The 24566-nt window shown below is 40.3% G+C and overlaps 1 protein-coding gene across 2 annotated transcripts in view; it reads left to right on the top strand.

Moving 5' to 3' along the window:
* Positions 1 to 2849: 2849 nt before the first annotated feature.
* The window catches only part of PSIP1 (PC4 and SFRS1 interacting protein 1), a 34199-nt gene continuing 12482 nt past the window's right edge, over positions 2850 to 24566 (top strand). The window contains exons 1-12 of one of the 2 annotated variants that reach the window (XM_027742368.2): positions 2850 to 2869; positions 3426 to 3606; positions 4268 to 4344; positions 8149 to 8287; positions 12688 to 12804; positions 15684 to 15791; positions 16616 to 16678; positions 17833 to 17932; positions 19564 to 19639; positions 20394 to 20616; positions 21193 to 21311; positions 23682 to 23737. In XM_027742368.2, the coding sequence (XP_027598169.1) occupies positions 3535 to 3606; positions 4268 to 4344; positions 8149 to 8287; positions 12688 to 12804; positions 15684 to 15791; positions 16616 to 16678; positions 17833 to 17932; positions 19564 to 19639; positions 20394 to 20616; positions 21193 to 21311; positions 23682 to 23737 (1150 nt within the window). In that variant the 5' untranslated portion in view covers positions 2850 to 2869; positions 3426 to 3534. Of the gene's footprint in view, positions 2870 to 2961; positions 3059 to 3425; positions 3607 to 4267; positions 4345 to 8148; positions 8288 to 12687; positions 12805 to 15683; positions 15792 to 16615; positions 16679 to 17832; positions 17933 to 19563; positions 19640 to 20393; positions 20617 to 21192; positions 21312 to 23681; positions 23738 to 24566 lie in introns of those variants that run through there. The other variant, XM_027742367.2, reaches the window with a different exon arrangement.

Here is a 24566-nt window from a genome sequence, read left to right as displayed (position 1 = left end):
GTTTTGGCAGCTAGTGTATGGCACAAACATACAGTACAATGACTTGCAGGGGGCACTGTGTGGGACCATCACTTAGAGTTAAAGCCACAGAGAGCTGAAAGGCTGGCTACTTTTTGATGCAGAAGAACTAGAACTAGACATAACAGAACAGGCAGGCTGTGTGAAAGAAGCGATTGAATCTAAATTTGGATCTGACGTCTTCTGTTTGAAGAAAGGAGCAAAAGTGTCAGTGGAGCAAAGCATCGGATGTTGGAGGTGGCTGATGTGCTCAGCAAGGAACCATCTGACAGAAACGGGAGAGGAGTGTGCAGTGGCTGAAATGCTGGGTGAGAAGGGAGCTTAATATGGATGGGTAAGGTAGCGAGGAGAGAGTAGGTAGGAAGAGGACAAGGGGAGTAACAAAAAGTCTGAATTTATAGCAACCTAGTTAAACAAAACCAAACCAAAACATAAAACTCAACATTGAACTCACTCTAGCCACTTTTATTGGGGATAACAAGAAGTGCTTCTACAAATACATCAATAGTAAAAGGAGGGGCAAGGAAAACCTCCATTCTTTGTTGGATATGGGGAGGAACATAAGTCACCAAAGATGAGGAAAAGACTGAGGTACTTAACACCTTCTTTGCCTCAGTTTTCAACAGTAAGACAGGTTGTCCTCAGGACAACAGGCCTCTGGAGCTGGTAGACAGAGACAGGAAGCCAAATTCCCCCTATAATCCAGGAGAAAACAGTTAGCAACCTCCTAAGCTACTTGCATCCTCGCAAGTCTATGGGACCAGATGGGATCCATCCTAGGGTGATGAGGGAGCTGGCGGAAGAGCTCGCCAAGCCACTCTCCATCATTTACCACCAGTCCTGGCTCACTGGGGAGGTCCCAGATGATTGGAAGTTGGCGAATGTCATGCCAATCCACAAAAAGGGTCAGAAGGAGGACCCAGGAAACTACAGGCCTGTCAGCCTGACCTCAGTGCCTGGCAAGGTAATGGAGCAGATCATCCTAAGTGCAATCACACAGCACCAGCCAGCACGGGCTTAGGAAGGGCAGGTCCTGTCTGACCAACCTGATCTCCTTTTATGACCAGGTGACGCACCTCGTGGATGGGGGGAAGGCTGTGGATGTGGTCTATCTGGACTTCAGCAAAGCCTTTGACACCATCTCCCATAGCACACTCCTGGAAAAGCTGGCAGCCCACGGCTTGGACAGGGGCACTCTCTGCTGGGTTAGGAACTGGCTGGAGGGCCGGGCCCAGAGAGTGCTGGTGAACGGTGCTGCATCCAGTTGGCGGCCGGTCACAAGTAGTGTCCCCCAGGGATCAGCGTTGGACCTAGTCCTATTTAATATCTTCATTGATGATCTGGATGAGGGGATCGAGTATACCATTACCAGATTTGCAGATGACACCAAGCTGGGGGGAGTGTTGATCAGCTGGAAGGCAGGAGGGCTCTGCAGAAGGACCTGGAGAGATGGTCTGATTCCAATAGGATGAGGTTCAACAAGGCCAAGTGCCGAGTCCTGCACTTTGGCCACAACAACCCCCTGCAGCGCTACAGGCTGGGCACAGAGTGGCTGGAGAGCAGCCAGACAGAGAGGGACCTGGGAGTTTGGATTGACAAGAAGCTGAACATGAGCCAGCAGTGTGTCCAGGTGGCCAAGAAGGCCAGTGGAATTCTGGCCTGGATCAGGAACAGTGTGGCCAGCAGAATCAGAGAAGTGATTCTTCCCCTGTACTCAGCGCTGGTGAGGCCACACCTGGAGTACTGTGTCCAGTTCTGGGCCCTTCAGTTCAGGAAGGACATTGAGGTGCTGGAGCAGGTCCAGAGAAGAGCAATGAGGCTGGTGAAGGGACTCAAGCACAAGTCCTTTGAGAGGCTGAGGGAGCTGGGGTTGTTCAGCCTGGAGAAGAGGAGGCTCAGGGGAGATCTCATCACTCTCTACAACTCTCTGAAAGGAGGTTGTAGCCAGGCAGGGGTTGGCCTCTTCTCCCAGGCCACCAGCAATAGAACAAGAGGGCACAGTCTTAAGCTGTGCCAGGGGAGGTTTAGGTTAGATATTAGGAAGAAATTTTTTATGGAGAGAGTAATCAGGCATTGGACTGGGCTGCCCAGGGAGGTGGTGGATTCTCCATCCCTGGAGGTTTTAAGATGAGACTGGATTTGGCACTTAGTGCCATGGTCTAGTAATCATGGCAGTGTTGGATCAAGGGTTGGACTTGATCTCAGAGGTCTTTTCCAACTCGGCTGATTTATGATTCTATAAAAACCCAAACCAATCAACCAACCAAAGAAACAAAAAAAGCAACGAAAAAAACCCCGCCACACTCAGGAGCTAGTGCCGACTGAGTAGCAGGTAAGAACTCGGTAGACTTAAGAAACTGACACCACGGCTTGTTGAATGCTAGGGAAGTCAAGGCATAAAGAGAAGTAGCTTTGGGGCTGGCAGCAACATGGGATGAGAAGCCCAGGAACGGGAGGGCTCAGTAAAAGAGCTCGTGCAGAGGGAGACAGGCCAAGGAACCCGCGGGGACAATGGCACCCGCCCCCTTTGCAGACGAGCGTGGCAATCCTTAGCCACTCCAGCCTGTGAGCGGCTGGGCAGGTCCCACTCGCCCGTGCCCGTGGTCCCCCTGGATGCCTGCCCGGACAGCTCTCCCGCCTCCGCCGCGGCCCGAGGCAGCCGCGCGGCTGCGCCACCACGGCTCCTCCTGCTCCTCTTCCTCGCCCCCTGCCCCGCCCCCACTGGGGTGGAACGAACCACTTCTATGGCTGAAGGGAGAAGGAGTCTCGCTCCATTCCTTCCCCCAGCCCTGCCTCGAGGCCGGCGGACGGCTGCCCTTCCTGGCTGCCTGCGTTTTTTCCAGGCGCGGAGGTGGGAGCTGAGCCGTCTGTTTTACGGCGGGGCCCGCGCCGGGTTCCTCCCGCCGGCGCGGAGCTCCCCCGCCGCCGCGTTGCAGTGTGCCGGGCGGTGCCGCCCTCAGGCGGGAGGGGGGGCGTGACCGTGTTTCCCGCGGCGGGCGGCGGGCCGGGAGCCAGGGCGGTGGACAGCGGGAGCGACCTGGTGAGGCGGCGGGAGGGAGGGAAGGAAGAAAGGAAGGTTGGAGGGAGAGATGGATGGGTTGATGGGTGGATGGAGAGAGGGAGGGAGGGCAGGCGGACCGTCAGAGTTCCTCATACGGCCCCCGCGCTGCGCTCCCGCGCCATCGTGCCCGTGGGGGCGGGTGGCCGGCCGGGCCTGGGGGGGGATGCGGAGGGCGGGCGCTGCGGGCGGCTGGGCCTTGCCCGCGTGGCGCCTCGGGGGTCTCCCGGCGGGGGCGAGGGGCGGGCGCGGCGCGGTAGCTCCGGCCGGGGCCGCTCGGCCTTGCAGACGTGCCCTCGCGTGTTGCCCTTGTGCCCGCCCCACCGCTCCTGTGTGTTTATCCCGGCAGCGAGGGGCACCTCGGGCGGCCGGCAGAGCCTCGACGGGTTCTCCAGGCGCAGAGCTCTTCCTTGGCCCGCTCGCCTGGCGGTAACAGGGCGGCACGTCGGTGAGAAAACATGAGCCGAGATTTCAAACCTGGAGACCTGATCTTTGCCAAGATGAAAGGTTATCCGCATTGGCCGGCCAGGGTAAGACTCCTCGTCGCCCTCCTCCGTTCTGTGCGGGATGCGCTCACACACCTGTGCGGGACAGGGCCTCCGGCCTCCAGCCTCCCTCCTCTGAGGGAGGGCACGGCCGTACTCCCGAGAGTGGAAGCGGCTTCTCAGTCACACTGCAGGCCCCTAACAAGTACTACTGCGAACAAGTAGCCCTGTTCGGTAGTGATTAGTTGTCCTAATTTGTGTAACTCGGCTTTCAGGAATGAAGACCTCCCTATGGTAGTGTGATGCTGGAGCCGTGCAGGCCCCTAACTGTGCAAAAATACTGTTCCCAAATAACTGCTCTTCTTTGGCTAAAGGAAAATACGAAGTTCTGACAGTGTTACTCCTAAGTCAGCTATTTTTACCATGCTTCCTGTTAAGTAGTCTAAGTTTATGTAGTAGCTTGTCCAGTCCTTTAGTAGGCTCTCCTTGCTCCCATGGAAGAGGCATGCCAGGTACTGGGACTGCTGTGGGTCATTTGATGGCTGTGGAAATGTAGCTAAAACAGTATTTAGCTAAGATGCTGACTTAGGAGTTGTTTGGGTTTTTTTTAAAGTTTATTACGCTTAATGCTTAATGCTTTTACTTATTTCCCCCAGACAGTTCTTAACTGTTATTTGACTTGAATTATGGTCTGTGTTTTCCTTAGGTGGATGAAGTTCCTGATGGAGCAGTAAAACCTCCTATGAATAAAATGCCTATTTTCTTTTTTGGCACCCATGAGACGTAAGTCCTTTATATTTAGGGGTCATATTTTTTTCATTCTAAAATGCGGTGACAAGAAGTTATCATCTTCTCTGAATGTAATGTGTTTTTAACTATTGTATTAATTAACAGACCAACTCTTCCTAAATTAATCTCTTTTGTCAAGACATGCTTCTCTAACATTTGCTTAAACTGTTCAAGTGAACAGTAGACCAAGCATACCGTGTACACTTTGTTAATCAGAAGGAAAAAAATCATACGCACGGTGGTATGACTGATGGGGTTTTTTCCTTTTTCAGTAATGAGTTTTAATTATAGTCCTATATATCCTCAAAATGCTCAATAATATATTCTCAAAGAAAGTGAAATAAGGCTGAGAACGGTGAAGTAGTCAAAATTTGAGAAACAGACAGATGATCATGTGTTGGGGTTGGTTTTGTTGTGTTTTTTTTTTCTAGAGAGGTTTTGGATTGTGGGTGTTGTTATTTTTTATGAGCTCTATAGAGAAAAATGAGGAAGTGCAGTTAGCTTTACACCTGTCAGCCAGCAAAATACTGATCTCTGGGGACTCTCAGCAATGCTGGCATTTGCTTTGAGGGACTGTATATCTTCCACTGCTGAATTTGATTGTTAATATGCTGGGATTTATGCAGTTCTGTCTTTTTGAAAGGTACTGTGTTACTTTGTAGCATGACTGGTTGTGTTAGTGTAGATCTATAACATCAGGTTCAGTGCTCCATTTGTTATTTTAAAAAAATCCCAAACTAAAACCTGTACTGGTGTGCTTTTAATTCTTCTGTTTTTCTTAATAAAATGGCAGGTCAGAGATAAAAGTTGTGTATACAAGTACTCCATTTCTTGCGTTTTGTGGCAAGACCTTGCTTTTTTCTCTTCATTTTATTAAATCTATTGCAATTGCCTTAATCTGGTAGTTTGCATCTATCTTTTAGTAAGCCACGCTTAGACAAGAAGTTGAATTAAAGAATAATCATCCCTTACTCTCTTGACATCACTTGTTACTTTGTTCTTTTTTTTAAGAAGTGATTTTTCTGATGAAAAATATTTCTATATGCTTGGCCCGTATGGTTTTGTTTTTTAAGTGGTCTCATCTTTCAGTAGATCTTTTGATGACTTTAATGTTTTTAGTTGGTTGTGGTTTGTGTGTATGTGTGGTTTTGTGAGTAAAGAGGGGTTCCTGGAATTTGATTCAACGTAGCGAGGTTTGTCTTGTCCATTTTTTTAATTACCGTTTTAAACAATGTGGCAGGTTGCCTTTTTTTTCTTAGATTTTTTTTTTTTTGGCCACTGAAACGTGATACTGCTTTGATTCTGTTCCGATAATATGTGTGTCATTCTGTATTGCACTGAGGCTTTGTGCAGTTTTAAGTTTAGGAATACAGGTTGAATGTAAGGGAGACAGAACTCCTTATCTAAAGCTTTAAAAATATCTTTGCAAATTTTGTGAGGCATCATGGCCAACTTCAGATTTAGCTTAGGCTCCTGAGAGATGTGCGAGTTTGGAAGGTTTGGTGACTGGGGTTTTTTTTGTACTTTACGTGAGTAAATTTGAAATGTCATTGATATGGTTACAAAATAAAGTTTTACTGCGATTGCTTTTTGTTAGGGTGTGGGTTCCAGTTTGCTGCATTTCAGAGATCCATAGAATAAAGAGAAACTTCTTGCCTTCATTTCATACATATAGCGATGTACAGGGTGTTCCATGACCCAGCTGTCTCCTGGTGTTTGTTAAGCATGTTGCTTACCTAGTGCTCTGTAAAGTGGTAGCAGGTGAAACTCTTATGCTTCTTTTTTTCACTTACTGCTTACAGCAGATACCTGTAAGTAACAATAGGAAGGAGCAGATCAGGTAAAATTGGAGAATGACATTCCATGTTTTGTTTAGGTTTGTAGTTGTAAATAGTGACTTAGTGATCCATCAGGAATTACGTCGAGTTAACAATTTTCTGTACTTTTTCATAAGAAATAAAGTAAATTTGGTAAACTTGTTCTCTGCTGTGCTTCTCACAGTTAAATCTTACACACCTGTGCAAAGTTAGACACTCTGTATCTCCAGCATGTTAGTAGGCTGTACATATACAGTTCGGCTTACTGTAAGTAGTGGTAACTCTGAAAATCCACAAAATTAGTTTGATTATGCTAAAAAGTGGATAGTTACAACATGAAAACGGAACTGTGGGGAAAAAGGAAAACAAGACTGGTTTGGGAGTAATTCTTACTTGACTTTTAGGAATAATATTAATTCAGTTTTGCAGATTACTGCAAACAAGTGTAATCTTGTACTTTTTTCTTTGTTTTCTCATAATTTTTTCAAAAAACCCCAACTGTTTTACTGCCTGGGGAGAGTAATAAAATAAACAGTATTTTAATAAAAGCTTCATTTGAATATGTTGTGCCAGTAAACACATCAGTGCAAATTTTATTTGGTCACAGAGAGAAGGTCACACTGAACTCTAGTTTCTGGAGCCTGTGTATTAGGATAATCTCTCTTCATTCAATTTTCTTGTTTCTTTTTCTTTTTTGGTATATGGGGATTTGACTACAGCAACCTAGTAAGCGCTGTGACCTTTTCACAGCAGCTGGTTTCAGATGTTTTTCAGTGTCTGATCAATATGGGTAGAGGCTTACAGACTTTGGAAAAAGGACAGGGAAGAAGGGAGGCAGTGTTTTTCCAGTTTTTCGCCCTCCCAGTTTCTCTTTGTCTTCCTCCCCATCTTTTTTGGTCTGGGTAAATAGGCTTTGCAGGTGCACATTTCAGGTACCACCGAAGTGTGGTCTTTTTCTGGTAGCAGCATTTGGATTGCTATGGTGAAATCCTTACTTCAAAAGGTCGTGAAGGGAGAGCAGGAATTAAATAGTCTTTGTTCTTCAGCATGAACCAGAAAATTGGTTCTCAGTAACGTGGTACCTTGTTTTCTGAAGTCTGACTCTGGGAAGCTAGTAGTGGATACTGTGACTTTATCATATGAGAAAAACTAATAGGTAAAATCATTCGTTAGCTTACAATAGGGATAGCGCTGTGCAGGAGTCTGTCTTTGTCTGAAAGATACCCAGGGAGCATCAAGACCTCTACTACAAGAGTATATTACGTAAAATAGTTTTCACGTTTACTTCATGAAGAAAATGGCGCGTGGAGAAGCTTAAAATAAGAAACATCTTAAAGTTTTTATTATTTAACTTTCATAAATCAAGTTATGAGGTCCTGTTACCCTCTAGAAAACTACTGAATTAATGCTGAATTGCATAGCATTCTTGAAAAGATGTGGGCAGTCAGTGTATTCAGGTGGTGTTTTTTCATGTCCCAAACCATATTCTTAAGCTTTAAATTTTAACTTATTTTTAATTTAATAATTTTGAAATGTTGAAACCATTTCATCTCCTTTAGCTTGTGCTCTTGCTTTTCATTGTCCAGATTCAAGGATTCTTTATTCCTCACACTTAAGCCTGATTTTTTTTTTCTCCTAAGGAAGCAATTGCTCTTTCTGTTTGTTTGTAAGCTAAATGGTTTTTAGTTGATCTGGTTCACAGTAGATGGTTGACCTGTCAGCTGCAATCTTAAGATGCAGCATTGACCACTTCTTGCTTAGACACTCAACACTCTGGGAAGGAGGGAAGTCTATATATGTGTGGTGACAGTAAGGGAAACCTTGGGCTGTTGAAAGTGAAAGTTTAAAAAACTAAGGATGTTTGTGTAGCAGAATAGTTGTTACAGTAGTGATTAATTTAATATCTTAATAACATTTGGTCAATACTTCTTTGAAAAGACTAATCATTGAAAATGTGAATCTTGTTCTTTCTCTCCTTAAGGGCATTTTTGGGACCAAAGGACATATTCCCTTACTCAGAAAATAAAGATAAATATGGCAAACCAAATAAAAGAAAGGGTTTTAATGAAGGGTTGTGGGAAATTGACAATAATCCCAAAGTGAAATTCTCTCATCAGCAGGTAAGTTATGCAGAGGCTGCAAATCTTTGTTTCTTTTGTGGGAAGGGAGAAAGGCAATAAGTGCTTTCCTGCTGTAGGGTTTTAAATTATTGCTCTTATTTAACTGCAGGTTAGACAAATTTTCATATATTTTAAAATTTTTAATTTTTTTTTAATTGGTGTCTAGTATTGATAGCATAAAGGGATGGGGTTTGTTCAGATGGAGATATCCGCTTAGCATAGTAAGCTCATGAGAGATCATGTTGACAGTTTTGGAGCACAAGGCTGAAAGTTTAACACTTTTTACAGTGCACATCAGGTTTTACTTTTAACTATGTACATAAACGTACTTACAACTATATGTATTTCTGAGATACTTATTTTTGGAACTGTGCTTGAAAAGCAGTGTTTTTTTGAAATCTCGGTCACTTTACTTGTCTCTGTATTCTAAAACCTAGTACCTTTCTCCACAAGTATCCTTGTAAGATTTCAGTACATCCTTTCTTAGTGTGCAGTATTTTCATTCTAGCAGTTGGAAGCAATGTGATGTCTGCTTTTTGCCCCCTGTCACATGACTTTATTCAATTTTTGTCCATCAGTAGTTCCTCATTTCTTACCTCTTGGTAAGTCTTCCAAGCTTAGACTGAGCTGTGCAATGCTACCCATAAAAAGACCCAAATTTGATCTGAAGACAAAGAAATTGCCTTGCTAATTTTGTCTTTGCCTACCTTCTCTGAACATTCTGTGAGCTCTTAGTTTTGTTATGCACACTGGATGCACACTGACCCTGATCACATACTGGGTCTTCTAGGCAATACTGCAGTAATAAGAAAAAGAATTATCTTTTATTTGCTGCACTTACACATGCCAGGTTGCCATTTCAGCACCAATTAATTGCTGCTTCATAAGATATCCCAAGTTACTGTGTTTCTAGTTTGAAGGAAAACATGGATAAAGATTAAGGAGTTTCTGAAGTGTTGTTGAGAGCTGATGTATTCCAGATGTACAGTTTTTTGCTTCAGGATATGGGGAGATGCTAATCCCCTCATGACAGTGAGAAGGACTGTAATCATAAGGGACAGATTTTCTCTGCTACCTGTAGCAGTTTGAGCCACATTAGAAATCTAAAATCCAATTTTCAGGCTCCCCCACCCCTTCCCACAATTTATACTAACACCAGAGAGAAACTTTCAGGCCTCACAAACACTCACTTCAATGCTGCCTCCAACTCTGGCCTAGGCAGAGTTGGTGGGGCCACAGGGCTCCCCTCTGCCCCCCCGGAGTGGGGAAAGAAGGAGCTCAGCCACGCCCTCACCTTCTCCACCTACACGCGGAGACACCAACAGCACAACACTGCCAACTGCTTCCGGTGCTGTGTATATATGATTTTGAGCAGAAGCTCAAAATGGACGGTGATTGGCTCTCCAGGGAACACTGCCCTGGCACCGAATCACCTCTGAGCCCCACCCTCCCAGCCCCCCCCCCCCCCCCCCCGAACTCTCAGAGCGGGGGGCAATTTCAAACTATGACACTACCATAAGATACAAGTTGTATCTTCTCACTGTCCTCATTGTGACAATTAAGAAATGCTCATGGGTGGCTGAGGCAGCTGTGAACCGTAACTTGTATGTTACCAGTCATTCTAACTAAATGAATATCTGGGTATAAGTATTCAACAGTAACAGGTTTGTCTAATGTTTTGTTCACTACAGGAATCAGTCACTTCCATAAAGCAGTGCTTCCAGTAGCGTCTCAGACATTCCTAAATATGTGTCCAATTAGAAATAACATAACATGCTGCCAAGAGATATGTGCAGACTGTTTTCTTGGTGTAGCAGCTTTTCTGTGGGGTGGTCCTTTTACCTTTTGAGTTCCATTCAGATTCTTCAGCTTCAGCGGTAGCACTTTTCACAGCGTCTTTCTTTGTCAGATTCTATCTAGAGCCATTGGGTTATTCTTTGCAATTTTTACTTAAAAGGAAAAAAAAAAACCTTTTTGTTCCACAGGTTTTATTTAAAATCTTCTCCTATAAGTGAGCCTTAAAATTACTGGAAAAAGAAATTTTTCTAAGTAGGGATGGAGTCCTGTATCCAGTTGTAGGCTACTCAGTACTAGAGGAACATAGACATACTGGACAGAGAAACCCATGAAGGGCCATGAAGATGATGGACTGAAGCATCTCTGCTGTGAGGCTCAGAGGGCTGGGGCTGTTCAGCCCTGATGAACTTAAGGGGGAATGCATGTTTAAGTGAGCTTAATTGTAATGGCCTGGTTTCGCCTGGAATAGAATTAGATTTCTTCTTAGTAGCTGGTGCAGTGCTGTATTTTGCATTTAGTGTAAGAATCCTATTGATAACACTAATGATTTAGTTTTTTCCGCCCTGACACTCACACTCGCACCACCTGAGCAGCAGAAAGCTCCAGTGATCCGATGGGTGCTCCGTCAACTCCCTACACACCCCACACTCACGCAGTCAGACAGGTTTTCTTTTTGGCTCAACCCTCGATTTCCTATAGCAGAGTCTCAGACGTCTGGATCCTTAAAATAATTTAATCATGGTGCAACCACAGAAAAATAGAGTTGGGTGCTTCCTGGGAGGGACCCCAAACAAAGGAAGCCCTGGATATTTATACCCTTACAGGCTAAGCCTGGAAATGCGGAGTCTTCTAGCTGAGTCCTTGTTTCCTGTTGTATCTCTGAGTGTCTGGTCACCTGGCTGGTGCCACAGGTCCCTGTGCACTTCGTTATACAAGGGGTCGGAGCCAGTTCAAGGTCTCTTGCCCCGGGCTCCTGCCACCCACAGTTCAATCTGCAGTGACATAAGCTATCTGCACTACTTGTACTCCTCAGCTTCAGGCAGCCCCTCTGGGCTGGAGCTTGGCTTGAGCAATGCCTTGTGTGCCTCTACTTACCACCATCATGATGTAGCATCTCTTTTTCCCTGGAGTCCCTCGTGCCCTGTGCATGCATATTGTTCTGTGCATGAGCATCCCTCTGTCTCATCCATCTTCTCCTTCTCATTTGCCACTTGGATGGAGTTACCATGTGCTCCCAGGTGAGGTGGGGTGTTGGGTGGGTCAGTTCACCCCTTGCCAGCCAGTTACCCAGGCCAGCTCATAGACTGTGTTCCACCCATGTCACCAGCACCTGCCCGCTGTTGCAGAGCACGAGCGATCAGTGTAGGCAGCGAGGGATCTCAAAAGTGAAGACAAGTAGTTGCTTATGAAACTGAGAGGAAAGGTAATGTAGACACTGTTGTAAATACACTGTAAATACACTGTTTTCCCAACAGCGTTTTAAAGTAGAATAGTGCACTATGGCCTCCTAATATGTTTTGGTATTCAGTGCATAGGTGAATGGATAACTTTTTAGGTGAGGTCTTGGGAGATTAATGTATCTTAAGATATTCCTCGATCTCTTTGTTTTATCTGCATCCAATTCTTTGATTTTAAGAAAGATTCTTAGAGCTAAGTGAAACACAGTTACTGGACAATAGCAGGAAACACAGTAGGTGTCAGAGCTTAAAAATTCAGAATGAGTAGATAATTTTGTGCTCAGACGAGTAGTGGGTATGGTCAGAGGGGAATGAAGATGTTGGCAGAATCAAGTTTTTGTTCTGGATGCAAGATAATATTAAAGGGAGGGGGATTCCCTTGCAATTCTGTTCATAGTTTTTCTGTCCTTTTTCTGGGCATAGTTTTAGCATGGCCTTCTGAGAGCCATATTTTCTGTTTGATTCCCAGAACTGGAATGTTCTGAGAGCAGTATTTATACTTTGCAGATGTTTCTTGTAACTGCTAGTAAGGGAGTTGGAGAAAGGAGCCTGTGGCTTCTGCTTAAACCCAAACCCACATCCTCAATGGGGGAAAAATTAAAAATGCCAGCTTTGTCTGAAGCAGCTAATGTGTAAGAGGGAGAAAGCCATCCACAATGTAATTGAATAAAAAGGAGTATTTTAGGCCTTATCTCCTCTGTTTCTGTGGTTTTAACTTTAATTCTGTAATTACCTTGCTGTAATATTTTCTTCTTACATTTTAGGAATGGGTAGTTGGATTACTTAGAATCAATAGATTATTAAAAAAATGTACTTCTTTACAGTAGCATCAGAAGCTGTATTCGATCAAAACAAACTTTTAAAATTTCTTACCTTTCAGGTATATTACACATAAGAAAAACCCTATATTGCAGTATTAGTAATGTGAAAATAAGTTGTTACAGCATTAGAGCTTGAAAGTTTAATAAGGAAGTTGCAATTTAGATTGAAAACAGTGGAAATTAAATAAGATATATTTAATATTCATGTAATCCTAATAAAAGGTTTCTTTGGCATGATGCTTTCTTTAGTAATGTATGTGGGAGAACACACATCAGTTGAGGAAGGGATTTAGATCTCATTTTTTATGTTTTTGTTATATTGAAGCCCCATCCAACCATTAACACTCCTATCAATGAAACTGTTGAAGAAAGCAGTCAGGAGTCTGCTGAAGGGAGTGAAGAAAAAGCAGGAGCCAAAAAAAAAAAGTGTTCTGTCCCAAAAGTAAGTGACTGAATTTCTGCTTTATTCTGCCAGAAACGTTTTTATTGCCAAGTTTTTACCTAAATATTTTAAACTAACAGTGGCTTACTGTTGTAACTGTCTTGCATTTGTTTCTTTTCAGATATACTTACAGTAATATTTTTGTCTTTCTGTATTCCTTTTATGGTACTATATGTGTTTTTGAAAATTAATTTTCTTACCAGCCTATATTTCTAAATAATAATGAATTAAATTCATACGGTACTTCCTGGGCAGGAGAAGTTGGAACCGATCACCAAGAATTAGCTTAAAGTTTCTGGTTTTGAGTTTTTGAAGAATTTTTAGTACCATAGACAGGTATGACTGTCACTTAAAATTATGATGGCTTTTGTTGAAAAGCCAAACAGATCATTAGGGTCTGTCATGGCTGAAAGGGTACTTCAGTGTGTTTGCCAGAACAGATTATAAGAATCAGTTTGAATTTGGCCATACTCTTAATCAACTAATCAGAATATAGACGATTTCATAGCTGTATCAGTTCAACTCTTGAGTCATAAAAGTATCTGTGAGTCATCAGTATACAGTAGTTTATACGGAGTTCAGCTTCTTCACTTTGTAAATGTGTGCATACCTTAGAATCCTTCCAAAACAAGATTTAATTCTTTTAAAATATATTGTATTCATACTAAAAAGAAAAATGTTTTTCTGCCTGAAACATCATTTATTTCTAACTAATTTTTGGAAATTACTACTCTACACGATAAGTAGTGCCATTAACTTAAATAACAGTCTATTTTGAATAGACTTGCCTTTATTCTGCCTGTTTTCATTTTGATTATTTACACAGATTTTAATGTAGTTTTTCTGTAAGTGTTGTTGGCCATCCTTTAATATTGATTCATAGCGGCAACTGAGCAATTTACAGTGTGTCAAACACATAGCACGTGTTCCTTATCTGGGGTTAGTGTCCAGTAGCTGTAATGGCTTGTTTATTCAAGAATAAAAAAGTCCTCTGATTGGAGGAAAAAAGTTAGTCTACTGGTAGTATACTGATAAGATGATGTTGAGAGTTGTTCTGATGAATTGGAGACTACAGGGTTATTGATGGATTATTTCTCCCAACTTGTTACTGTCTAGAGTTCCTTATTTACTACTTCCACATGCAGAAGTTAAGGGTGATTTGGGTTCTGTCTACTATACCTTAGGAGCACTCTTCAACACATAATTTGCTGACAGTGTTAGTAAACCAATGCTGTTCTTGTCCATTCACACTGCTGATAAAAGCATTTGTTCTTAGTATTTGCTACTGCAAGGGGGAAACTTTTTTTAAACTGGGCTTATTAATCAGTTTGCTTCACTGTGAATTTATGCCTCAAGCAATATGTGCTAGTGGGGATGCCAATGACTTAAGCTTCATGTTTCTCATGAAAAGTGCTTTTAGGCTGTTTAGTGCTGTCAGTGTGGAAGAGAAACAGGAAGATGTAAGAGCAATTTAAACATGAAGATGGAGTGGAAGATCCTGAACGGGTCCTTTTACCTAGATTTCTGTTATTAGTCCCAATCAGTTTAAGGCAAAATACGGAGCAAATTTCTTCTCCTTTTAAAGTAATAAAGCTATAAAATTCTGTTAACCAGTCCTTGTACTCTGGTTTCCTCTGGTTTTAGAGAGCCAATAATTCTTCTGTCTTAAAATTGTATTCTGTAAAAAGATTCAGTGATATTACATGTGTTCAGGTAATTAGGAATATTGTGTGATAGTTGCTTTGTTTAATGTTGAGATCTTAAAAACTAGCTACTTTAAAAAGGAATTGCAAAAGAAGGGCTTGCAAGTGGGATAAGGCACTAGTATTCAAGTTGAAAGAACTGAAAATCTTAAAAACACGCAGATACATAGGCTGCAAGGAAATGTTGATTATTTTCAAGTAAATTATTACGAACACTTGATTTTTTCAAGTCTTAACTGCTTACCTGAAACAAAACCTAGTATTTTTAAGGTTTAAAAACCCCAACAAAACAGGAAAAAAGGCAGAAATTACAATCTACAAATGATGAAACAACTTGTTTGTGGTCTGTTTACTACTCCTGGTTTTGGCTGGATAGAGTTAGTTTTCTTCTTAGTAGCTGGTGCAATACTGTATTTTTGATTTAGTATGACAGTAATAACACACTGTTATTATTATATATTATTATGATGATATATTATATTATTATATAACAACAATAACACGCTGTTTTAGTTTTTGCCAAGCAGGTTCATAAGAACGTGGGAGGTATGGCCACAACAGGTGGGCTGAACTAGACAAAGGGTTATTCAACACAGAATGACAGAATGTGTCAGGTTGGAAGGAACCACAGTGGGTCATCTGGTCCCACCCTCTGCTTAAGCAGGGTCATCCTACAGCATATGGAACAGAATTGCATTTAGATGGTTCTTAATTATCTCCAGTGAGGGAGACTTCACAACCTCCCTAAGCCATCTGGTCCAGTGTGTGGTCACCCTCACAGGAAAGTTCTTCCTCATGTACAGATGGAACTTCCTGTGCATCAGTTTCTGCCCATTGCCTCTTGTCCTATTGCTTGGCACCACCTGGAAGAGCATGGCTCCATCCTCTTGACACCCTCCCTTCAGATACTTAGAGACATTGATGAGGTCCCCTCTCAGTTGTCTCTTGTCAAGGCTGAACAGGCCCAGCTCCCTCAGCCTTTCCTTGTAAGAGAGATGCTGCAGGAGGAAGTGTTCCAGTACAGTTAAGCTTTGAGTGGGTACTTAAATCTGTAGATAAACTACTTCTTAAACTATTTAAAGTGAAGAACAGCCTGATAGTAATTAGCATGTTCTCTTTTCACTGTAAAATACCTCCTAATGCATTTTTTTTACCCCGTGTTGACTCCCTTTGCAGTTATCCCCTAAAGGGGATAATAACTTACCTACGGAAGCTGAAACAGAAGAAAAGGAGATGGATACTTCAAAGGAAGATGATCCGCCTTCAGACAAAACCATTAAAGAAGTATGTTAGAGCTTTTTCTGTGTACCAGTAAAGATCTTAATATGTTGATTGGTGTAAATCTGTTACTGAGTATTCAGACACTAACTACTGTGACAGTCTCAGGAGTTGTTTAATTATATAAAACTTTCTGTGTGTTCACTCATGTTTAGACCTCTCACTGAAGCTCCCAGGAACTGTAGTTTTCTTCAGAGGGGAAACTTAGTCTGACTTTTCTATGAGTTGAATTAAAACTGGTGGAACACCGTGGGTTTTATACTTACTCTGTATTGCAAATGTACGTTTTTTGAGGACTAAATAAAGACTTCAGGCAGACTGAAACATCACTACATACCTTTATTTAGAACAGAATATTATTTAGTACTTAGTTTATTTTTTTATCTTTCAAGAAAAAGTCCTGAGTACCAGATAATCATAGAATGGTTTGAGTTGGAAGGGACCTTAAAGATCATCTGGTTCCGATTGCACTGCCATGGGCAGGGACATCTTCCACTAGAACAAAAGGTTCTTCAAAGCCCTATCCAACCTGGCCTGGAGCACTTCCAGGGATGGTGCATCCATAGCTTCTTTGGGCAACCTGTTCCAGTGCTTCACCACTCTTACAGTAAAGAATTTCTACCTAATATCTAATCTAAACCTACCCTTATTCAGTTTAAAGCCATAATCATGACTTTAATAATTTAAAAGCAGGAAGTGTCTTCATATACGTTACAGGATTCTTGTTTAAACTATGTGCTAGAGGCTTCAGTTGTGAAAAATACTTAGAATAATTTCAATATATATATCTTTGTTTTGTTGACTCTTTGCACTGTTTTTAATCTTCACAGGATGTGGTGAAAACAAATGATGCTTCTATTCCTAAAGTTGCTAGAAGAGGAAGAAAAAGAAAGGTAACAATGCATTTAATTAGTTCCCTTACTGGAATTTTTCAGCTGTGATAATACTGAATGTTATTTTCTTTAATGACGGATTATGCGTAAGTTGAAGTGCTTGACACCCTTCTCCCCTTTTTCAAATGTCAGAAAGATTTGTGGAAATGAAAGTTTTCCCAGAGTGTGTTTTACAGGTCTTAATTCTGTTTGAACTTGATGTGGAATATGGAGTTCCCATCTTTCCCAAAAAACCTATTACAAGTAAGAAAAAAATAAGATATAAACTGTTGCTAGACTGCTAATAAAACAGTCTATGTTTTAACATCTTTATCACACTGAACCAATATCTGAAATACTCCTCTTTTTCACAAATTTGTGATTTTGTGATGTCTTCAATTTGGGAAAATCTGTGACTAGTATGTTTGTCACAGGTAAATTGCATGCTGTACCTATACTCTTCATTGTCCTGCATACAAGATGCTAAATTCTTGACTGTTTTTTCCAGTTGAGATTTTTCTCAATTCTTTTCATCTGTATGTATGGACAGGGAGTGTTTCTGCGGGGAGATACGTATCTTTTCATCGAGATCTTTTGTTATAAGTTCTATCCATCTTTCCAACCCAACCCCCCTGAAATGACTGTGTAGATACAGGTCATTATGTCCCATTGCTGCAGGCCAACATACAATTTTTCATGGTGAATAACATTGGTCTGTAGAGCTGGAAGCAGGTATTTTTCTGGATAGCTCCACCTGTTGCCTTGATACTTTGATGCAGCTTGGGTGATGATGGGATACTGTAAAAGAAGAGTATTTGGGAGGTGGAAATATGAACTTGCCTGCTTAAAACTGGGTTTTGATGTGCTGTTATGGTGATCTTAAAAATACTTACAAGTAATCTCCTTGCTTTATTGTACCAAGATAAGTTTGTTCTGAAGATGAATGGGCTGGTTGAATTTATATGAAACATTTCTTATCAGGTAGTGATGGTATGGAGAGGGTCAAATTAGTAATACTTAAATATAATCTGTTACTGAATTTGGAAACTTTTTCATGTGTACAACCAATAGCATAATAATTTATTTCTAGAAGTTTAAAACTGTTGTTTGAGAAAGTAATTGAGATACTGGGGTCATGTATTTTTTTCACTTGTGAAATTCATTCTTTAAATTAGTCTGAAAAACGAGCTGAAGCTGAGGAAGCAGCAGTGGGAGCAGCATCAGCTCCTATGCCAGTGTCTCCAAAAGTAAGCCCCAAAAGAGGAAGACCAGCAGGTAACTTCAGAAGAATTATCTAATTTTTTTCACCACAGAAATATCTGTGTAGAATTAGTCAGGGAGTTGTCTCCTTCCCCTAAAGTACTACAGAGTATTTTTTCATGCTAAAGGTGGGCTTTGCTAATAGATTATAATGAGAATCTCATCTCAAACTGATGAATTTAGGACATAAATGGATTTAAATTGTTAGCATTAATGCTCAGTCTTTGAAATTAAAGACTGGTTTTGGATACAATTATTACCTTTAGAAAAACCTTCTTCATAAAATACTGCTGAAGTATAAATATGTGATAAGAGCTCTCTCTGCATTTTTGCTCCATAAAGGTTTATATACATTAAAGGTCTACAAACTACTTTGATTGTGTTAGAATATCCATAAAACACAAGAGAACTGGGGGAACAACAAACCTGTAGGTGGAGCTCTGAGGACAAGAAAAAAAAGCTAAGAGCTGGAGAGACTTGTTTAAAAAGATGTTTAAGGCAGCCTGTAGGTTGATAGACAAATTAAAAAACAATACAACTTGCTTTTTTAAAATGTATAATTAGAATCATTTGGTGGCACTATAGTGCCTGTTTCTTTCCAAGTAGCAATGATCTATTGTAAGTTTTATGGTAAGCTTGCAGATTATCTTGATCATTAACTAATACAAGAGAAAACAGTCCTTGCAGCAGTTAAGTACGTTGTATGAGCATCTAGCCAGGGAAACAAATAATTTAGTCATCTGTATCTGCTGACAATGTAAAACCAGTGCAACCACAGTTAAATAGACTTATTTACTTTTGCCTTGGGAGTTGTTAGGAAATTTAAATATTAATTCATGCCCCTCTGTCATTTCATTACATGTACCAAATGTACATCCTTAATATTTGTGGTTTTATCTTTACCATTTTTTGCTGTTTTTTACTAACTGCTGTCTGTAAGAGCAGGAAAGGATTTATAAGAGATGCTTTTGCCTCCAGTATAAAATACCTTTTTGGAAAGTGTACTATAAAGCCTTTTCTGGTGTTGATATGATGCCCTCATCTCTCGTTAAGCAGTGCTCCGTGCTAAGACCAACAAGACTTTAAATAGTGAGTGTTAGGTTTCCTGACCACATGTTCACTGTGGTACTGGAAAAGCATTTGAAGTATATAGGTGCCAAGAAGACAGACATGCTGTTTGTCTTACTCCTAAGAATGTGCTGAGTCTGAGGAAATGCAGGGGTTTGATCTGCACTATAGTGTGGTGGTAGAACTTCCTGACAGTGGGTTGTTACCATGAAGAGTGATAGAAGTCCCATGATACATCTAAAAATATGGATAACAATCTGTATTAATGTGGGCACTAAGTGAATTAATTCTCTAATTTCAGACTTTCTCATTGTCTAATTTAAGACTTGTTTGTATTAGTTATGCAATGTGTGAAACAAATCTAACTGTATGGTTTGTAAAAAGCACAAGAATTGGTAGTTGGAGCCTGTGACTGAAAAACACCAAAGTTTTTAATTTACCAGTCAGCTGAAAAACTACCAACACTTTAACTTATTTGATTTAAGGGTAGCTTATGTCTGTTGAGTAAGAATCTTTCCACATAGACAAGGAGTAGGTGGTGGCTGTGGACTAACCTGTTATTTCTGTATAACTACTAGCTTCTGAAGTAAAAGTTCCAAAACCAAGAGGGAGACCCAAGTTGGTGAAACCATCATGTCTTTCTGAGGGTGACCTGTGAGTTACGTTTTTTTCCTTAATTCTAAAATTAAGGTTTCTTCATTGTAAACAGTGTTGTTCCTTATGTTAAGACTTCATAGTTAGCAGTGAGTTCCTGACAGTTTTTGCCCCATTAGTGCTCAGTATGAGTTACTGTTTCTGTTGATGTAGTTATAATACAGAGTAACTCAAGGTCCTACATTTCTGGAACAAGCAACAGAAAATCTTGAATTTCCTAACTTGTAAATTCTGCGCAAAATTCCTGCTGAGTGAAGAGGAAAGATATTTTGTTTTTGCCGTCTTCAGTTCTTATGTCAAGTCCCTAGTGCTTCTGCAAACTGGAGGAAAAGTTGGGCATTGGTTTACTTTTCTATAAATTAGCAAATGCACAGTTTTGGTGTATGTACACCTTAAATAAGGGTACTTCATAAACCTAGTTTACAGTATATGCACTCTCGGTCCTGCAGACCCATATGTATGTGGAGAACCTGCTGAGCACGAACTTCTTAGGTTTGGATCTATGCACTTATATTAAAGTTAGTTTCATTGGAGCCTCCATACTATTATTTATTTGTATGAGTTTTTTTCCCCACAGTTACTTTTAGAAGAAGACAAAGTATTTTTTCAAAAGGCATTAAATTAACCGAAAGTGAATTAATTTCATAATTTTTAATATTCTGTGGTTAAAAAAATCAGCTCACTGAGTTAAAATGTCATTTTTAAAGTCGCTGTAGGTAGTGGACATGGTGCCTAAATACTGTTCGTGTTTTAGTGTTAATGAGGAGGAGAAGGCAAAGAAAAAAGGACCAGAAGAAAAGCCCAAAAAGCAAGGGAAAAAAGATGAGGAGAGTCAGAAGGAAGAGGAGAAATCAAAGAAGGAATTTGATAAAAAGGAAGGAAAGAAAGAGGCTGAACCAAAAAGGAAAAATGTTGCAAAAGTGGGTTCTACATCAGCTTCTGATTCTGAAGATGAAGAAGAACAAGAAGGGGACAAGGTATAATTTTGCTTTCCTGACAAACTTATTATAAAGGAAAGTAGTATCACTGAAGATCTTTCTTCAAGTTAAAGCTAGATCTTAGTGAAGTTTAGAGTCCTGTGACTTGGCTTACAGATGTATAGAACAGAAGTTTCAAAACTTAATTTCCTCAAATAATTCTTGGAGGAACTTGCAGTATTTTCTAAGAATTTATATGTAGCCTTTATTTTGTCAGAAGGCTTTTTTTTTTTTTTTTTTTATCTATGTTCCTTGAAACACAGATGTTGTTTTCCTTGGGTGCATCTGGAGAACATTTGGCTTGAAATCACATTTTTGAAAGGTACAAAGCTGTCCCTAGCCAACAATTTGTAATGTCTTCATTTTTCTAGTCCTTAGCATTGCCTTCCAATGAAAAGAAAAAAGGAAGAAAAGACTAATGAAATTATATTTAGTTTCAGGGAAAGCCACCTTTTGTCAGGTTGCTCCATGGAGCAGAGAAAGATACTTGTGTAGGTAGGTTTATCTGTTTACGGAAACAATAATTCAGTAATCTCACTTTTCTCTTTCCAACCATTAAATGCCAAATAAAAACAGAAGAAAAAAGGAGGAAGAAGCTTTCAGGCAGCGCACAGAAGGGGCATTGTAAGAGGCCAACATGAGAGAGAAGTAACAGAAAGAAAGCGTAAACAGGAGGAACAGACAGAATCTGAATCGTGAGTGTATTTTAACATGTGATGCCCACAAGTTGTAGGAATACTTTGAACCTAATGGGAGGGGACAATATCTGAAAAACTTCCGAACTTGTTTGCACTGTGTTCTGTTTTTCTCCCCTTGCCTTTTTGTTTTTCTATTTTTTCTTTTTAAGGGGAGAGTAAAAAGTTCCTCTAAACCGTATGTTCTTTTGTGGGAGGATGGGAAGAATTGAACATACAAATTAAGTGATGTCAGTCTTTCAGTGACTTAGAATCCCTAGCAGAGGACAACTGGTGGTTCTTTTTAGAACTAACCTAAGAATAACCATGTATAAAGGGGTCAGTGCGAAAAACTGTTCAGGACAGCCATGTGTTTTTCTTACAATTTTTAGATACATTAGATTGACAACTGGTAGGACCTCTTAAATCATGGTTATGGATTTTTGATCAGATGTGGAATGCATAGGGTTATCTGGACAACATTTCCTTCTCTGTCTGGCAGCTGGAGCACACGCTGTTGGACAGAAGAAGTTAAAAAATTAAGCATTATTCTACTCTAGCACTGCAAAGCCAGTTGAGTGATACCAAGAGCAGTCTGCATTTGGAAAATAATTTAGCACAAATGAATCAAGCATAAGAATGGAGAGAAGATCCTGCCAGAAACTGGGGGGGAAGGAGGAGGGGAACAATAGGAAGAAATCTGACTCATTTTCAAGAGCTTTTCTGCAAATGAATGAAGAAGCTGCCACCACAAAGGCATGATGTTCCCATCCCCACAGTTGGTGGGAGGGCAGAAGAAAGGGAGAACAAGGTAAAAATTTGGAGAAAAAGGAAGAGAATAACGGTCCCCTTTACCTGTAACAACAAAATCCTACCTTTTTCATGTTCATTAAAAAGAATCTAGTTTTGGGGGAGTCTTTTTTTTTTTTTTTAAATCCTCCAGCCCCTTTTTTTTCTCCTCTTCCTGTCACTCCTCTGGAAACCTAACATAGTTATTCTACTTGCCTGTAGCAACTTCAGAGATATTAAATTGTCCTTAGAAGCTTAGCAGCTCTTAATATATCAGTATTTAACTCTGACACATGCTGATTGATTTCTGCAATCGAACTAAATCGAGTCATATATTGATTTAGTTATAATAATCAAATTTCTACTTTTAAATAGGTGTCATATTTTATGCATTGGAGGGTAGATAGATTTTTGTTTCAGTAAGATAAATGAGAAGTAGATTCTGAATGCATAATGGATTTAATTATAGCTGATGACTAATATCACAAAACTCAATATTGACTAAAAATAGTATAGACTGTTATGTGTTTTGATTACTTTGCTTGTCAGCATAGTATCCATTTTCTGGTCTTTGTAGCTACTTCGTTAGTATTTATTTAATTAAAGTGCTTTACACCATACAGTTTGTCTCTGCTGTTAAGATTGTGCTGCCAGTTGAAGCAAACTAGTTTTATGTACTTTGAAAGTGTTGATTCTATAACTGGATAGCTTATGAAAGAAACACGGAAGATGAGACATGCAGGCCTACATATTACTGTGACAGGAAGTAAATTAGTCACAGGACATTTAGTTATGACATGCTGAAATCGCAAATTCTAAAATGAGGCCTTTAAACCCCTCAGTAAGACAAGACTGAGGAATTGCTAAACAGGAGTTCATGATCTTCTCTGAGTAAGGAGTTTAAAAGTGCGTTTGAAAGATTTCTGCCTGTGTTCATCCTGTAACTGAGATGGAGACAAATTTTGCTTTGCTTTTCACGATCCCCAGCATTATTTTCAGTGATACAATTGGAGAAAGATCCAGGAGATTTCAATGCATTTGCAGTAAATCTTTTTTCCTTATTACTACTTCCTTCAAGAATATTTAAATTATTACTGATATCTTTATGGTCACTTGTAAGATATGTTTACTGTTACATTTAATTATTTGAGAAAATCAGTCATATAGGAACTGATTATGATTAATTGATCTTTCCATAATTCCCCATGGAAATGTCAAATAGTTTTACTCTTTTTGTTATCCTCATAAAAATATTTTCCTTCTCCAAAAGTTAGTTCTGTACAATGCCATTTTACCAATTTATACATGCAACCCCCCAAAAAATACGGTTTGGAAATGTGACTTGTTTTTAAAATCCTGTAATTTGCTTTTTCTAGGGAAAAGCAGCTGTGCGTAGGACGATTTATCAGCAGTATCTTAGCTAATTAATTTGGTTACTTTGTTTCAGCCTTTGAAAACCTGGGTTTGTCTCTTTGTGTTCTTTCATGTCAATGTTGTACTGAGATAATGCTTCAAAATTTTGCATCTCATCCAAAAATTAGAAAAAAAAGTATGAAAAGCAGGGTGTACGACATTGGAAAAACACTTTAACATTTTTCATAGGCAGAGTAAAGAAGAAGGCAAGAAAGCAGAAGTTAAGAAGATTGAGAAGAAGAGAGGTTAGTTTAAAGAAGTTAAACAGTACTTCTTGGTCATATTATATTTTGGGCAGAATTTACTGCTGAGGGTGGCTGTGTGGGTTGGGATGTCTGATCCATTCAGGTCTGTGAAACAGTGCATTTCTTACCTGTGTTCTTTCTTTCTGAAGTGCATTAGAACAGATCTTGGATATTCTAACTTTACTGTCATTTGAGTTTTTGAGCCTTGGTCTCTTCTGTTTGTGAGCAAGAAACAAAAGCTTTTACTCTTTGAACTGAATCACTTCAGTTATTCCCATCACTTTTTCCTTTCTATCGTCTCATAACACTGTACTCTGAGAGACCTCTTGAAAGTATTTAGATACTACCTCTTACTAAGCCAGAGGCTTAGATTCAGGTTACCGTGGTCTTCTCTACTGACCCATACTCACAGACTGACCTTCACAGGGATAAGTAACTCCTTTTTCAATACTCCCATCTTTGAGGGCAATCCAAACCACTGGCTGTAATTTGTAGTATAGTACAAATCCAGTGTCATAGACTCCAGCCAACATAGTGTCACAGCAGGGGGAAAACAAAAACTCATCCAAGATGGATTGGCCTTGAAGGAAAACTGTTTGCGTGAAGTATTGTTCAGAATACGTATCAAATCCAAACAGGCATTCGGCATGTGATTTAGAGTAGGCCACGTTTGTTCATCTTTCGCACCTGCTGAAGCATGTGTACTGGGAACATTTATTTGGGTGGATTTGGACTTGAATCGTGACCAGTTTACTGAAAACAAATCATTGATATCAAAGTGTCCTTCCTGTCTTAAGTCTTCCAGCTTTGTAACTCTTAGTATTTATTA

This window comes from Pipra filicauda, unplaced genomic scaffold (assembly GCF_003945595.2).
Source record: "Pipra filicauda isolate LSUMZ 115617 unplaced genomic scaffold, ASM394559v2 scaffold426_size588282_pilon, whole genome shotgun sequence".
Taxonomy (NCBI): domain Eukaryota; kingdom Metazoa; phylum Chordata; class Aves; order Passeriformes; family Pipridae; genus Pipra; species Pipra filicauda.
This window is presented reverse-complemented; position numbering and strand designations above follow the sequence as displayed.